Source organism: Crocodylus porosus, unplaced genomic scaffold (assembly GCF_001723895.1).
Source record: "Crocodylus porosus isolate Cpor-Errol unplaced genomic scaffold, CroPor_comp1, whole genome shotgun sequence".
Taxonomy (NCBI): domain Eukaryota; kingdom Metazoa; phylum Chordata; order Crocodylia; family Crocodylidae; genus Crocodylus; species Crocodylus porosus.
In genome coordinates this window covers 40,262,083-40,278,382 of record NW_017728886.1, presented here as the reverse complement: position 1 = coordinate 40,278,382, position 16,300 = coordinate 40,262,083, and the positions used below count along the sequence as shown (strand labels likewise).

Sequence of the window (16,300 nt, the reverse complement as noted above, 5' to 3'; positions counted from 1 at the left end):
AAGGACTTTTTTAAATGTAGCTATTTATGATAACCTGATTATGAAAAAGATCTATAGCTTCCAAGAGTCGCAATAAGATTTAGAATGCCCATTATAGCACAATTAAAAAATTGTAACCCAAACACTTCACTTCACTTTGCTAGACGAAGGTCAGGAAAAGTGTGGGTCCCTTACTGAGTGGGGGAGGCAACCTAGGACAGATAATGAGGAAAAGGCTGAAGTACTCAATCCCTTTGTTATCTCACTCTTCCCAGGCAAGGTCAGCTCCCAGACTACTGCACTCGGCAGCACAGTATGGGGAGCAGTCCTCAGTGGTGAAAGAACAGGTTACGGACTATTTAGAAAAGCTGGATCTGTACAAGTTCATGGGGCCAGACGCAATGCAGCCGAGGGCGCTGAGTTGCCTGATGCGATTGCAGAGCCATTGGCCATTATCTTTGAAAACTCGTGATGATCAGCCGAGGTCCCAGACAACGGGAAAAGGGCAAATATAGGGCCCATCTTTAAGAAAGGGAAGAGAGAGGATCCAGGGAACTACAGACCAGTCAGTCTCACCTCAGTCCCTAGAAAAATTATGGAGTAGATCCCCAAGAAATCAGATTTATTCATTTGTCAGATCATGGCCTGGCCTGCTTTGAACCAAACCTGCCCAGCAGAGTCTGCGCACAGGTGCCTTATTGGTGCTTCAATGTCAGCCTGCTCCAAGATTCCTCCTTCCGTGATTGCTTCACCCACTTTTGGCAGGGCTGGGAAGCTGCAAAACGAAGCAATTCTTCCTGGAACTTATGGTGGGACATGGGCAATGTGCAGATCTGGGCTTTTTACCAGCAGTATATCCAGCTGGCCATGAATGAACTGTGCTGCCATATCCAAGAGCTGGACAAAGATGTGGCAGAGCTCAAGGTCACCCTGCTGGCCGTAAGCAGCAATACAGCACTGCACGAGAGCCTCCAGTTCCACAGGAAGTGCCTACTTGACTTGTCGAAGAGTGCTGCCCACGAAGTGAGGATCCGCACCTGCTGTCATGAGCTGGCAGAAACTGATGCCCCAACGCGCTTCTTCGACCTGGAGCAGTGGCAGGCAGGGAACAAAAGCTTAGATCACCTCAAGACCCTGAGAGCTTGGTAATCACGGACCCAGACAAAGTGCACGATCATGCCATCACCATCTGTTGTAACCTATTTGCAGCTGAGCCGTCCTGCCCTGAAGCCATGTGGGAACTCCATGAGGGCCTGCAAGCTGGAGCAAAAACCGTCTCTGCAGGAGCTGGCAGCTGCCACGGCTGGCCTCGCCTCCAGCAAAGCCCCAGGCCTCGATGGGTTACCCACCAAGTTCTACAAGACCTTCTGGTCTCTCCTCGGCCCCTGCCTCCTGAGCCTTTTTGGGGAGAGCTTTGCCAATAAAGGCCTACCAATCAGCTGTCACTGCGTGGTGCTCACGCTGCTGCCCAGGGAGACCTTAGCTGCATTAAGAACTGGCGACCAGTCTCCCTGATGTGTGTGGACTACACGATTCTGGCCAAGGCATTGGTGACCTGCCTCTGCACCATCACTGGGCCTAAGGACGTACTGCATGCCGGACAGGACCATCCAAGACAACCTGTTCTTTCTGTGCGACCGACTCACAGCCAGAGAACTCTTCAGCCTGGACATCAGCCTCATCTCTCTGGACCAGGAGACTGCTTTCAACCAGGTGGGCCAAGCCTACCTCTTCCACACCATGGAAGCCTTTGGCTTCAGGCCCCTCTTCACCAGGGTCCTCCAGGTCTTGTACCAAGACATCTCCAGCCTGCTCAAGGTGAACAGTGTGCTCTGCACCCCATTCCCCATGCGTAGGGGCATCCATCAGGGCTGTCCCCTGTCAGGCATGCTCTATGCCCTGGCCATCAAACCGCTGAGGCATGGCCCTGCCAATGGCCACAGGCCTGTCCACTGGCTCTCTGTTTTGGCTGTTGGCATATGCGGATTATGTGACCATCTTCCTCAACACCCAGGAAGACATGTGGGCCCCAACAGACTGCCAGAAAGCCCATGAGCGTGTCTCCTCAGCCCATATCAGTTGGGCCAAGAGGGATACCCTGCTGCTTGGCATGTGGACCAGCACACCCCCCCAGATTTGTTGGGGGGGGCCTCACCTGGCACCGCGAGGACCTCAAGGTCCTGGGCATGTTCCTGGGGCTGCCGACCTTCACAGCACACAACTGGAATGACCCTGAGGAGGGGGTGGAGGCCCACCTGCAATGGTGACACTGGCACCTACCCAGCCTCTCCTATCATGGACAGGTCCTCATCACCAACAACCCGGTGGCAGCGACCCTGTGGCACTGGTGAACCATACTCAACCCACCACTGGACCTACTCGAGAGACTCCAGTGCCTTCTGGTGGGTTTCTTCTGGGATGGGTGCCACTGGCTCCCACAAGCCATCCTTTACCTACCTGTCACCAAGGGGGGCCAGAGCCTGGTCAACCTGGTGAGCAAGGTGGCTGCCTTCCACTTGCAAGTCCTTCAGTAACTCCTCTACAGCAAGGAACACATGCCCTGGCAACAACTGATGCCATGGTTCCTGCAGAGGGTGGGTGCTCTCTGCTTCGACTGGGAGCTCTTCCTGCTGGACCTCGTGCTCCTGGGCCGGTGCTTCCAGCCTTCTACCGTGGCATGGTATAAACCTGGCAGGCCACCTTCTGCCTGCAGCCCCAGGCCCAGCACCTGTGGTTCCCACAGCTGCTGGGGGAGCCCCTGGTGCACAACCCAGCCCTGCAACATCCTGTACTGAGCCTGGCTTCCCTCAGCCTCACAGCCAACCTCATCCAGATGCATGTCCTCTGCCTGGGCCATCTCTTTGACCCTACTCAGTCCGCCTGGGTCTCACCTGAGGCCCAGACTGCTCAGCTGGGCATGTGCTCCATCTGCAGTGTTGGCTGTCTCCAGGCTGCCTCCTGCTGGCTGCTTGCCAAAATTTTTTACCATTAGCAGATTCCTTCCTAACATCGCAGCAACAGTCCTAAGCAATGGCTCAGAAATGAACCCCTTCACTTTTAGAACAAGCAAGAACATGCCATTGCACCACACTTTTCCATCTATATCACATATATTTTGCAACTCATTGCTGATAGACTTCCATCTCGAGTCAGCATCCAGGACTGCATGGGCAGGAATCTCTTTTACCAGCAACCAGTTACAGTACAAAGCCAAGAAAATCAACATTTGCGTTACTAATCTTCAGTATAACTATGATTGTGCTGTGTGTGCTGATTCAACTGAAGAATGCCAGATCAGACTTGACTGCTTCTGTGAAGCATATGAAATGCTTGGACTCACTGCCAACTTCACAAAAACCAAGATACTTTATCAACCCATCCCAAACCAATCAGCTGCTGCTCCACAAATTACAATTAGAGGGTAATCCTTGGAGAATGTTAAACATTTCCTCATCTCAGTAGCCACCTTTCCCAAAAAGTAGATATAGACAATAGCATCTGCCAGTGATACCTTTGAACACCTCCAAAATCATGTCTTTGATAATCACGACATCAGAACCCAAACCAAACTTCTTGTCTACGAGGCTGTCATCATCCCTAGTCTGTTGCACGTGAAACTTGAATGACATATCAAAAACATTTGACAGATTTGGAATGTTACCATCAGCAATGTAATCAGAAAATCTACTGTATGAATTGGAAGGATAGAAGAACAAATGGCAGTGTTCTGGCTCAAGCAAGTACCACCAATATTCAGTCAGCATGTGAGTAATTGCCAAGCCATGTGATAGTGTCCTCAGTGGCCATGTGCAGTTCCTGAACTTAGTCAGTGAGCAGTCATCAACAAGATGCAACATGGTGTGTGTTTGGCCACAGGTACAGTCTAGGTCAGGGGTGGCAATTATTTTGGCTCAAAGGCTGCTCAACAGGTTTTGAAGAGCTGTCAAAGGCTCGCACCCTTTGACAGATGCCCCACCCCTTGACAGGTGCCCTGTGCCCTGGTCACCATTTTGGGATGGAAAGTCCCACCCCTAACCATTGACCTTTGCCACCAGAAGTCACTCCCCTTGCCCTTGTAAGTGCTCATTTTGGGAAGAGGGTTTGCCATCTTGGAACCAGAAAAAAAACAAATTATATACTAAAAACCAAACATCTACATAACGTATTTTAATTTTATTTCAAAAAATATTTTTGTTCTGATTTATGTGCATTTGGATCATGTATATAGAGGTAGTTGCATAATAGCTAAAAATGAAGCCTTACTCCTGTATACTGGAGGAGAACCCAGAAACTGCATGCGCCCCCCACACTGTGTTCCTGTGGAAGTGGGACTTCTGGTCCCAAAATGGTGGGGAGGGGGAGGGGCACCTGTCAAGGGGCAGGGTCACCAAAACTTGTTAAGTGGCCTTCCAGCCTAAATAAATTGCCTGCCCCTGAATTAAAGCATACTGATCCTTAGCTTTCTTTAGTTAAAATACAACACCTTTGCTGCCTTCAGTAAGTTTAGGCCAAGTGATAAGAAGAAGCAAAATTGACAAATGTGTTCACAGCATTGCTCAGAGAAACAGTGAGACACTTGCATCATTTTTCTAGGAAGCATCTGCAGAAATCTTAGCTCTACATCAAAGGCTGTTTTTAAAAATATTCATTTCAAGTCATTCTAGATTTCAACTAACATCTGGGGTATGCACACTTCCAGTTAGGGCTTTCTGTTATAAGCCAACAGATACTTTCTGGTAGAGAAAAGGAAGGAAATACACAGTAGAGGTGTCCTGCTCTGAGTGTGAACAACAACAGACATACTCAAGGAAACACACTAACCTATTAGTGTAAGGCCAGTTGTGGAAAAGCAACATTGGTTTCTCTTCTTTAGAAAATGACTGCCCTTTCATGTAAATATCTATGTCAACAAGTCCAATAGTGGGCTAGTCCACTTGTCTCCTTCTTAACACAAGACAAGTACAGGCAGAAGTTTACCTACATGCTGGTTTACTGTACATGCTATTATGAATTTCAGTTAAGAAATCGTCAACTTTGTGCTGTATAGATTTGCAAACTGTGAGATAGGCTTTGCTTTTCTTAATTCCTATTACCAGCTTAAGTTCAGGATAGGAATTTAAAGGGGAGGGGAAGGCTATTTGGTTTTGTTTTATTTTGTTTTGTTGGGGGGGGTTGGGTTTTTTACAACCAACTAGGCAGAATCTGGAAAATGTGAAATACTCTACAGTCAAGGTCATTTTAAAATCATGTTAATTCCTTATTTTCCCATTTTCAACTCTCCAGCAGCCTGTATTGAACGTAACAGATGACATCAGGGTGCTGTAAAGTATTCTTCACTCAGTGAAGGTAATGAATTAAAAACTAAAAATCAGAGTTAAAAATTAGGTAACAGACAGTTTCTCTCTGGAAATGCAAAACATGACAATTAAGTCTTTGAAGTCCTTGGAAAAAGACAAAACTGCTTTAGCCAACATCTAAACAATGGGCATTACCTCCTAAATCCCACTGTTATCTGATCAAATGTTATCCCTTTAAGTAGGGAATTTGTCCCATAATGTCTAGTCCCTAAAATGTGTCAAAATTCTTTTACTTCAAATTTCTGTTAAAGTAGATTTTAAACTCAAATGCAGACTCAGGAGTTTTATGATGGGCTTCTATTAAACCAGAACTATAAATGGTGCCACAGTCACATGAAAGCTCAAAAAAACCCATTTCTAATGTAAAACTTAAGCTCCCAAAAGATGCATATTTTGTAAGTTAATAAAGTAACACCTGCAGAACCAAAAAGGGGATTTTAAAGTTCCTTTTCCATAATGCATTTAATATATTTTACATATTTCCACACTTGAATAGCACACTTCATATGTTTCATTTCATTTTTACAAAAACACTGAGGGGAACGATGACTTGAAATATTCATGGTCAAGCAAAAGGACCTAAAGAAGGGAGGCCGTGCATTTTTTGTAGTAGCTGTTGGTGCATGATAGCAGTCTGCTTTCAAGGTGAATCTCTAAGTTCCAAGTACTCATTGAAGTAGCAGACTGTTGCAGGAAAACATCTTATTGTCTGGGGATTGCTCAGTTTGAGGCAGGCAGTAGTTTTCCAATGAGGTGCAATGACCTCTCCCACCATCAGAAATAACCCCTAGTGCCTGGATCTACACTAATCAATCCATGGCTTATAACTGGTAACTGCTGACTCCCATTTGTTTCAACGTATTAGTGAAACTGGAATAACCACTCCAGAGTGCAAAAGCGTGGACATTTCTTAAGTGATCAGGAGTGGCCCAAGCATCAGAATCACCGTTTTTACCTTGCTGACTTATCCAGTAAAAAAGTGGACCCAATATGACATGGGACCAGGAAAGTTGTAGGAGCTGCCAGAAAGAATACTAAATAATCACCTAACTGTCTTAAGGGCTCCACTTCAGATTTTCTGTCAGGGTTTACTCTCTTAGCCTTCACCTCTCCTGAGGCAATCCACAAGGCAGTTGTCATGGTTACTGTGATCCTAATCCACCAGCTTTGCCATCGGGAAATATCCTCTTCTGCCACAGCTCCAATTGTGATGATCAGAGAACAGCTCTTAATGACAAGAACAATTCCCTCCTTACTAAGTTCAACCCACTGGTGAAAGCAGTTGCCCAAGGTGTGGTACATAGAGCCATTAGTAAGAGCTGGACACGAGTGAGGACCAGTAATCCCAAATGACCTTAAAAGTGTCACCGTTTGAGAAACAAATGTTCTGCCCCTCCTCAAACACCATATGCATCTCTAGGTTAAAATCAACATTTAGCCTAAGAAAAAACTACAGCACCTGCTATTCCATGGCTGTCTATTCAAGGAAGCTGAGAGAAGAGCAGCTTGTATGCTTTCCTTGGACATACGTTTTCAAAGCATTTAACCAAATTTTAGGCACTGAACTCTCATTAAAGTTAGAGGTAGCCATATGGCTAAAGCCTGGCACATTACTTGCTTTGAATTGTATCTACAAAATAGCTCACTTAAGAATCAGCTGAGCATCTTCCAACCTACTGAGTGACAATATCACTCCTGAACTGGACTAGGTAGCATGGAAACAGAGGAAATAAACTTCAACATGAGCACTTTAACACAAAACTGGAACCTGAACAAGGTAAAACATTAAAACAGTTCAATGCTGGAAAATGTTCTCTTAAAGGCAAACAAAAAAGCAAAAAAAAAGTAACATTTTGTAAAGCTGTAGTTGGCAAGTGACACAATGGGAATAGAGATTAGCCAACGACTCCTGGTAGACGGAGGCTGAGAAAGAAGGGTAAAGTAAGCACAGCTATAGCTATAGTCTTCTAATGCTAATGATACCATTCTCCAGCAGCACGTGCCCATAAGCTGAGGATCATTTTTGAATCTTTCCTCTCTTTTTCATACTTCTACCCTTTCTTAATACATCCATTCTTATAGAGCACTTCGTAGTTCTTGCACCTGAAAAAAGGCTGTATGTGTGGACAGCCCCAACTGGGCTGCTCAGGTGTATAACACTAAACACACATGTTATTCTTTGCAGCCTCAGGCCTGATATAATTAAGTACTCTGCAGTAAGAACATTTCCTGACTTGTTCTGTCAAGTCTCTTGCATAAGTTTGCATACACTAGGTAGCATTGGAGCTAATAATGCAATATCATTAAAGAAAGGTAGCATTCATTTAATTACTTCATGCAAAAAACTAAGTTTCAGTCCTTGATGCCTCAACCAAATTTGTTTTAAAGCATGGATGAAAGCTACCTTACCTATTCCTTTTTTCATTCTCCTAAACTTGATTTGCCCCTCTGGTCTTCAGAGCTAGGGACAGACATTCAAAAAGCCTAAGCCTGAATTGATTCAATCTCTGCAGGTCAGTCTAACCTGCAGAGATAGAACCAATTTGCAAGTGAGTAGACACTCACTTTGATTCAGGAAATGCCGGCACATGCCTGCAGTGGCTCAGACTAGAAGCCATGGGGTGCTAGAGAAAGCCCTCCCTCTCTTCTACATTGCTGAGCTGAGGGAGGGTGTGGCCAGGTCCCAGAAAGATGCTATGATTAGGGAGGGGTTTAAACTCCCACCCTGGCCTGCGCAGTCTGTGTGCTTGCAGAGAGAGGAGGAAAGGGAAGGGGAAGGGAAAGCAGCTGCCCCCACTTACTGATCAAGGAGTGGGACTGTTGCCAGACCTCGGCTAGCACTGAGGCAAAGGGCAGGGGGGCAGAACTGCTTATGTAGATTGCATGCATCTGTTGATGATACCAAGCTTTTCAATCTCCCTCTCCCTGCTTCTTCATAATGTCCAGAGCAACCTGACAGGCACTGCATTCACTGCAAACCAGATCATTTCTCACACCTCTTTTTGTCCCCTCTTGAACACTGACAGCAAGCCAGCATGAGCTTAGCAGAACACAAAGCTTATCAGCCCATCAAGAAAACAAAGCATCTCTCATTAGTTCAAGCTCTTCTTAAACAGCTTTTTGCAAAGCATTTTTAAGGAAGAATGGAGGGACATTACTGGCTGACCTACTGACTAGTTCCAAAAAGCCCTAAGCAGACACCATTCTATCTTTGTTCCAGTAAAATTGGAGACACACACAAACACCTGTCAGCATTACCTTGCATGGGGGTGGTGTGACTGTAACCAGATACTGGCTGGGGTCCATGCTGGGGTGGGGAGGGTGGCGCAGGGGAAGATCGCTGCTTCAGCAGCAAGCACATGCTGCTGTGCCTGCAGTCTCCACCTTCTTCTCAGTCTGGCTAGGGAAGAGGAGTGCGGCCAGACCTGCTTTATGAAGCACGCAGACAGGGCAGCCCACCCCAGCCCAGCCCAGGGCTGCACAGGATGCTGGGATATGGGGGGACTCTGATTGAACTTAAACCATGAAGGGATCTGGGACAGAAGTTCCATAAGCCAGTTTGACCCAAATCAGTTAAGTTTCCATTCAACCAGGTTTATCTTAAACTAGTTTTGGCCATTTGCAAACTGGTTTATGTGCACTGAACTTATGTTCTGTTACAAGTTTAAACCAGTTTCTGATCACTTAAACCAGTCTGTGTATAACTTCTGTCCCTAGCCCATGTTACTAAAGCTTAAAAAGTGCCTCTCTCAAATAGACATGAACAGATTCATTTAACCAAGTTTTACTAATTTAAATATGGATCATATTCCCCACCAACTTCTATATAAATGCTTTAAAAATTATAATGTGATACCCTGATAAAAGAGCAACATAGTTTCTAATTCAAATGTAAAACTTTTTTTAGAGAAGGAACAGATGGAAAAAAAAGATTCTACACAGATTTCAAGAGAAAAAACTGGGACTAGAACTACTGAAAGGTATATGTATATATCACCAAGATTTATTGTTCAATAAAGCAAAAAGTTACTGGAGCTGGTGTCACTGAGCATCATGAGCAGCAATACACAAAAAAAGCAGACAAACAAGGAATAAAACCCCATACCACAATATAAGCATATCAATGTGGTGCTTAAAATACAAAGGAGTTCATACTAGGAACCATGATCATTAAGAGTATTGAAATGAGAGATGTATTATACTTCCATCAATAAATACTTGGATGACAGAGGTTAGAAAAAGGAAACTGTCCCTTGTCCTGAAACACTAACCATCTATAGCTGACACAATACCAAAAGTTTAATATAAACACCAATACCAATACCAAATAAATACCAATACCAATAAATACCAATACATACCAATACCAATAGTTTAATATAAAACTTGATAAACAAGTTAAATGACAAATTTGCACAAATACTGCTGAAGAGGAGAGCATGCTTGCGCTAATTTTGGAGAAATTTTACAGTTTGCCTTTGAAACAACTACAAGCCATTTTTATAAATCAAAATGTTGTGTTTATCTGAGTACGTTCATAGGATCTTTGAAAAACATGCATGTCAGCATAGAGCTTTGAAAGCTCTTTATTATCAAGGAATGCCACTAGCAGCAAAACTTTCCAACCAACAGTAATACTAGATAATCATCTGGAGCTTATAGGAAAATTGCCTCCATTTGTATTATCTTGCTGGAGCTCAGAATATCTCAGGAAATGCAACATTAAACCTGGACTATAGTTTGCCATATTCTCCTGCTGATAAACAGTAGGAACAACTTCTGGTGAAATTTTGGAGGAGTGGAGGAGATGTAACATATTGGGCACATATACATGTGAAATGAATTTGACACAATAAACCCTGGTACATTTGTGCTAGAGTTTATTACTCCCAGCTGCAGCATTTACATGGGCACCTGGGACCGCAGCACACTAAGCTGGTGCAGAGCAGCCCTGACTGGCAGTGGACCCAGGGGGTCAGCCTGCCAGCCTGGAGCTGCTCCAACTCAGCTCAGCATGCTGTAGAGGGGCTAGCTGAGGCATCTGGGTGCTACAGTGAGGAGTTAGCCAGCAGGCACTACCCTTATGACCAGGGATCCTGGTTTTCTCACTAATAAATATATTAGTGGTGTTTCATTTTAATCACGGAAAAAATATGGATCTGGGGTTATTTTTTTTTTTTTTTTTTAACTGAAAATTCAGGATTTTTTTAATCAGAGAAAACCAGAATCCCTGCTCATGACCCAGACAACCCTGGTCAGCATCTACATGTGTGCTGCAGCAGAGAAAGTAACTCCACCATAATTACTGCTCTGTTGGGCAGTACTATCCTATGGCAGAGTTGACTAATTTACTCCAGCCTAATAGTACCGTACATGCAGATGCTAACACTTTACTGGGGAGGTAAATTAGTCACCTTTGTAGCAAACATCTTGTGTAGATGCACCCACTATTATTCAAACTGCCTCAGTGTGACCCAATATTCTTTTGCTACCTACAGCTATTTTTAAAGATACCTGCTAGAAATATTTTGGCAAAATAATAAGTGAGCATTAGAACTAGTTAACAATTTGACACTCTTAGTTATTTCAACCAAAAAATATGAAAGCTATTTGCAAAATAATCAACAAAAACAAAAACAATCCCATTTTTTTCCATCAGCTCTACTCAACATAAAAGCTAGGGACACAAATTACACATAAACCAGTATAAGTGATCAGAAACCAGTTCAAATCTGTAATGGAATAGAAGTTCAATGCACATAAACCATTTTCAAAATGTCCAAAACCAGTTAAAGATAAACCTGGATGGATGTAGTATCAGACTTAACTGATTTAGTTAAGTCTCAGATCCCTTCCAGCTGCAAGTTAACTCACAGGTGCCTAGCATCCCAGGATGCTTTGCACCTTCCCAGCAACCCCCACCCCCACCCCCCAGGGTGGGCAGGCTAGCCTTGGCTCAACCTGTCTGCTCCAGCCAAGTAGGCAGGTGTGCTTTAGCACCCCCCAAGCTTCTGGCCTGGGCCAATGCAGGCTGCATTTCCAGAATCAAAAGTGAATGTTGGTTCAATCTACACAGTTTAGACTACCCTGCGAAGATCGAATTAATTCAGCCTTGGGCTTTTTGACTGTCTGTACTTAACAAAAGAGTTAAGGGACATGCTGCATCAAAGCAACGGCACCCACCCTCTCCAGCAGAAAGCTGACAACAGCAAAGCCAGCATAAACCTTGTTACCTAGTGACCCTTCCTTGGGGAAATCACATGAGTGAAGAGATCCCTCGAGGGACAAAAATGCAACCATACTGGGACAGATTTTTGTACTCCCTCCCTGGCTGCCTTTTTGAAGGGCACCTGTGGACCCAACAACCTATGATCTATCCTGGGACACAGCCTTTTCTTCCTATTAGATAGTACAGATGTTTCGGAAGAAGCAGAAAGCCTATGTGGTAGTTCTAAAGGTACAAGATCCAAACCCTGCTGATGATGCATAATTAGATGGGACAGAAAACAACTGGAACTAAACACCACTACAAATATTCCTCTTTTAAATAATACTTAAAAACTTAACTGTTTAAAATGCAGTTAAAGGGACATTATTCAGGTTGGATGGAGAAACATTCAAGCTGCAAAGTGCCTTGCACATTTCATTAATAACTTAACTTTTAAGCACACAATCTCACCCACAGGAAGCCTACAGCCTCTGATGCACAGGTTGGGTGCACAGGGCATTAGTAATAAAACATTAAGGGCAATCTAAATCTCCTTAGATTTCCCTACTTTCAAATGCTTGACTTTACAGCATAAATCATGGTTATTGGAAGGGGTTTTTTGTAATACACTTAAAAAATTCTGTTAAAATCCATGTGCTGATTCTGGAATTTACTAAAAAGGAGAAGTGAGAGATCTAGAAAAAAAAGTTTAATTCATTATTCACTTCCATTAAAATCAATGAAGTATTTCTAATAGATCTGTAGGTTAATTCTATTAAAACAAATGGAATATTTCTAACCAATATGAGTTTATATAATACATTCATGGCTCATTACTGAAAGAGTAAGGGTTTGGGTTTTTTTAACTGAATTTCATGTCACTTCTATTGATTCTGACACAGTATGTCTTGCAAGTATATTTCTTGATTTTAGATTTATTGGAAATCCGTATATATGAGCTAATTACAAATGCACAGTAGTTGACTGATTTTATCATGGGATTTTGGTGCTAAACCATAAGGCCGAATATTTATACAGTTTTCTCATAATATCTATACTTCAAAAGGAAGTTTATTTAATGTACTCAGTACCATATTTACTTGAATAGAAGACAACCCTCTAATAATTAGGTCCTATATATGGAAAATTTACAAATTAAGTTATAATTTTCCAGTTATAGAATCTAATTACTGAAAGTTTGCCTTGAATTTGTCCCCAACACCCACCTCTCCCAGTAGACCAGGAAAAATTAATCTGGAGGGTCAGGCTGCCCCTTTGCTCTCTGCTTCCTCACAACTTTTTCCCTCTGCAGTTCCTTCCTCCTCGGCTTATGGTCAAACCCTGCTCTCCCTGAGCATGTGGAAGTGAGCAATTTTTAAACAAATGACAATGAAATTAATTATGGCTAGCAATTTGCATATAGTACCCATATACTTAGTTCATCCAGAATTGATGCATGTCATTTTTTTTTTTAACTGCTGCAAGTCTTACCACAGTTTCAAGCAGCACATTTGCACCTACTTACACGTAGTACAAACTATGAATGATATTAGTCCAGAGCCAAAGTTTCATGATTTCCAATTCTGTTGATTGGAGTTGAGGCCCACCAGAGTCAACATTTCAAGCCACAGTGACCCCACAGCTCAGCATTGCTCATTATGTGCGTGTACACCAGATACCCCTCCCACAAAGAACCAATATGCTAATTAGCCCCACCCTCCTCCCCCCATGACTAGAGTTAGATCTACTTGTCAAGAGTCCTGGGATCCTCCAAAAATGTATATGAAGATGAGGCACAGAGCAGCCTGGTCTGTCTTTACCTCATGAAGTGTGGGGCCACACTAATCATATGCACCAGAGAGAGAGGGGGAGACAGAGGGATTCTTTGTAAACTGTTTGGGGCCCTGTTTCATGATGTTTGCCAGACATTTAAGGCTGGTGAAAAAACAGAAATGATTGGAAATGGAAAATATAGGCATGGCTCAGCTGTGGAAATAAAAAGGAAGTAAAAAGGTATACAGTGTAGTGGCTCACCATGACTTGGAAAAAGAGTTGGTGCTGAGGGGGACTGTGCTTAATGGTATATCTTATTCAGATGAGCTGTACTAATTTATCCTTATGGTAGGCCTCTTGTGGGCTAAAGTGTAGTCACTGCACTGGTTTGGTGCAGCTGGTACCCAAGCCAAAATTGATTTTATTAGCATTGCGTAATGGAGAGTGCACCTCTGTCCAATGCACTCCAGACAGGACACACTATGAAAGTCTTGTAATTAGCTTCCCACTGGCCAGTGTCCAGTGGGAGGATCTTGGCTACACACCTACTTCATGGAAGCGGAGTGAATCCTCCCTATCTTACTCCTGCAGCTATTGGCTGAGGGCAAGCGAGACTCAGAGGCACCTGAACCCCAAGTCTCCAGCCTTGGCCTACACATAGGATGCCTACTTGATGGATTTGGAAGTACCTGAGGTCCCCAGCTGAAAAATCTAGGCTAGAGGATGCTTGCTGGCTGCAGCACCACATATGGTGTTTGAACAACTGAGTTTTGCTCAATCAAAAGGATTCGGAACTGATCTGGCTAATTTGACCTGGAACACGAAAAATTTTCCAAACTATAAATTTGGTAGGTTACCACATATCTGCAAAATCCCACCCCACCTATTCACACATATAGAAAATTAGCAGAATGAAATTCTAATTCACTTCGTATTAATGCTGTCTAGCACAGAATATTACCCATGATCTAAATGCTGCACTGGGATCTCTGTCCCATACTCTAGCATCAAGATACAATGAAGTCTATGGTACTTCAGCCCGCATTCATGAATTCTGCATCCAACTGCAGGATCCTGGTCCAAGCACATGCAATAATTATCAACCTTTTCCCTCCAAATAAAATGAAAAACACCCAACTTACTTGCTTTTCCCTTTGTATACTGTGGCATATGATCCTTCCCCTAGTTTTTCCAGTTTTTCATAAGAGTCTGCTTTTCCAAACTTGGGACTTGTAGGCTAAACAAAAATAAAAGGATGGAACTTTCAGAATGAACACCAACATTATCCACTTTAAACTGTGAAAGATCAAATGTCATTACTGAAACTGATGGGATTATGTTTGATTTTTTTAATGCTGCTTGCTAGTGACACTGAGCAGAGCTAATGTAGAATGTTTAATAGGCTACTCAAATAAATATCATTCAACACTCCAGACGGCAGTTGCCTCTTTCAACCACAGTCTTGCATCAATGGAACCATCAAAAGGACTTTACTCTTAGTCAAAAGGTGTTTTTTGTTTCGCTTTTGATGTACAAGCTTTACATGCAGTAACAGATCATTTCCAACTAAGCCAACCTATCTGTTTTAACAGATGTAAGTAAATATTTTAAGCTGTCCCATAAAATAGGCCAAGAGATCACTCAGGGTTACTGACATGAAAGTGTAAAAACTATAATAAACAGCACTAGGGAACTGAGCGCCTTTCAGAAGGTGCTAACTCTCTTAAAGGAATGGTCCCTCCAAGAAATATTTTCACTTCTCAAATTATACTAAAGTTTAGTTTACATCTATAATTATTACCTGCAAGGCACATGTATACAGCATGGTCTCTTAATATCCTTTAGATCTGCTGTCTGGGCAAATGAACAATGCTAAATATTACTCGATGAAAACTTATGGTACAGATTCTCAGTTACCATGAACAGTTTCATAGTATCATAGTGCTTAGGGTCAGAAGGGACCTAAACAGATCATCAGGTTTGACCCCCTGCTCCAGGCAAGAATGAGTGCCAGGGTCATAACACCCCAGCCAAATATCTGTCCAGACTCCTCTTGAGGACCCCCAAGGTAGGAGAGAGCACCACCTCCCTTGGAAGTCCATTCCCAAGCCTGACAGCCCTAACTGTAAAGCAGTATCTTCTGATGTCCAGCTGTATTAGTAGACTTAGCTTTATTTCCTCTAGTGACAGCTGAAAATCTGGGCACAAGCTTTTATGCAAGCCAAAATAAAGCTAACAAACAGAGCTAAAATTCATAGCATGCCTTCAAAAATTTACTTGAAATGATTCAATCTAAAACTGGCAAAATTAAAAAGAAAAAGTAAATTATGCAGAAATTTCCCATCATCTTAAAACACATAGTTTATCACTTAAACAGGCTATTCAGAAAAATATCAACATATATAATGCAATCTTTGTTAATTCTCTATTTATACAGTGCCTAGCAAAGAGGTCCATGAGTTGACACTAAAGTTTACAAACAATTGTTTTAGTGCACTGGCTTTACGAAATTAATTTCATTATAAATATCATTTTATGGCTGTTTTTTATTTTCAGATTTTGTTTTACCAAATTCCTTGCTATCTCATTCTTTTGCCTGTTTTCCAATTCAAAAAGAGGGGAAAAATGTAAAAGGGGAAAAAAACTTTTTTTAAAGCTTTATCTTAATTTTCCATTGAGGAAAAGGAATAGTAAAAACAAAAAACCAAGAATCAAAAATATAAATGAAACCTGAATCCACTTAAAAAGGTTCGTTAAAAATAATCTTTCAACCACAAAAAAATTAAATGCATTTGATACACTCAACTACCCTCAGAAGAGATATAAACAAGTTTCTCAAAGTGCCACATATAATGAGAACAGTTATAGGAAAGTTTTAGAAAACTGTAAAATACACCCCAAGTTTACACAGTCCCCCCAGCCACAGAGCCAGAGAGGCTCTCTCAATACAGGAAACCCCTTGCTTCTAAAGGACTCATCCTTG

At 42.7% G+C, this 16,300-nt stretch overlaps 1 protein-coding gene across 1 annotated transcript in view; it reads right to left on the bottom strand.

Moving 5' to 3' along the window:
- CDK14 (cyclin dependent kinase 14) overlaps positions 1–16,300 on the bottom strand; it is a 506,952-nt gene that overhangs the window by 324,581 nt on the left and 166,071 nt on the right. Inside the window, exon 4 of the mRNA XM_019530589.1 lies at positions 14,460–14,554. Within this exon, the coding sequence (XP_019386134.1) occupies positions 14,460–14,554 (95 nt within the window). The remainder of the gene's footprint in view (positions 1–14,459; positions 14,555–16,300) is intronic.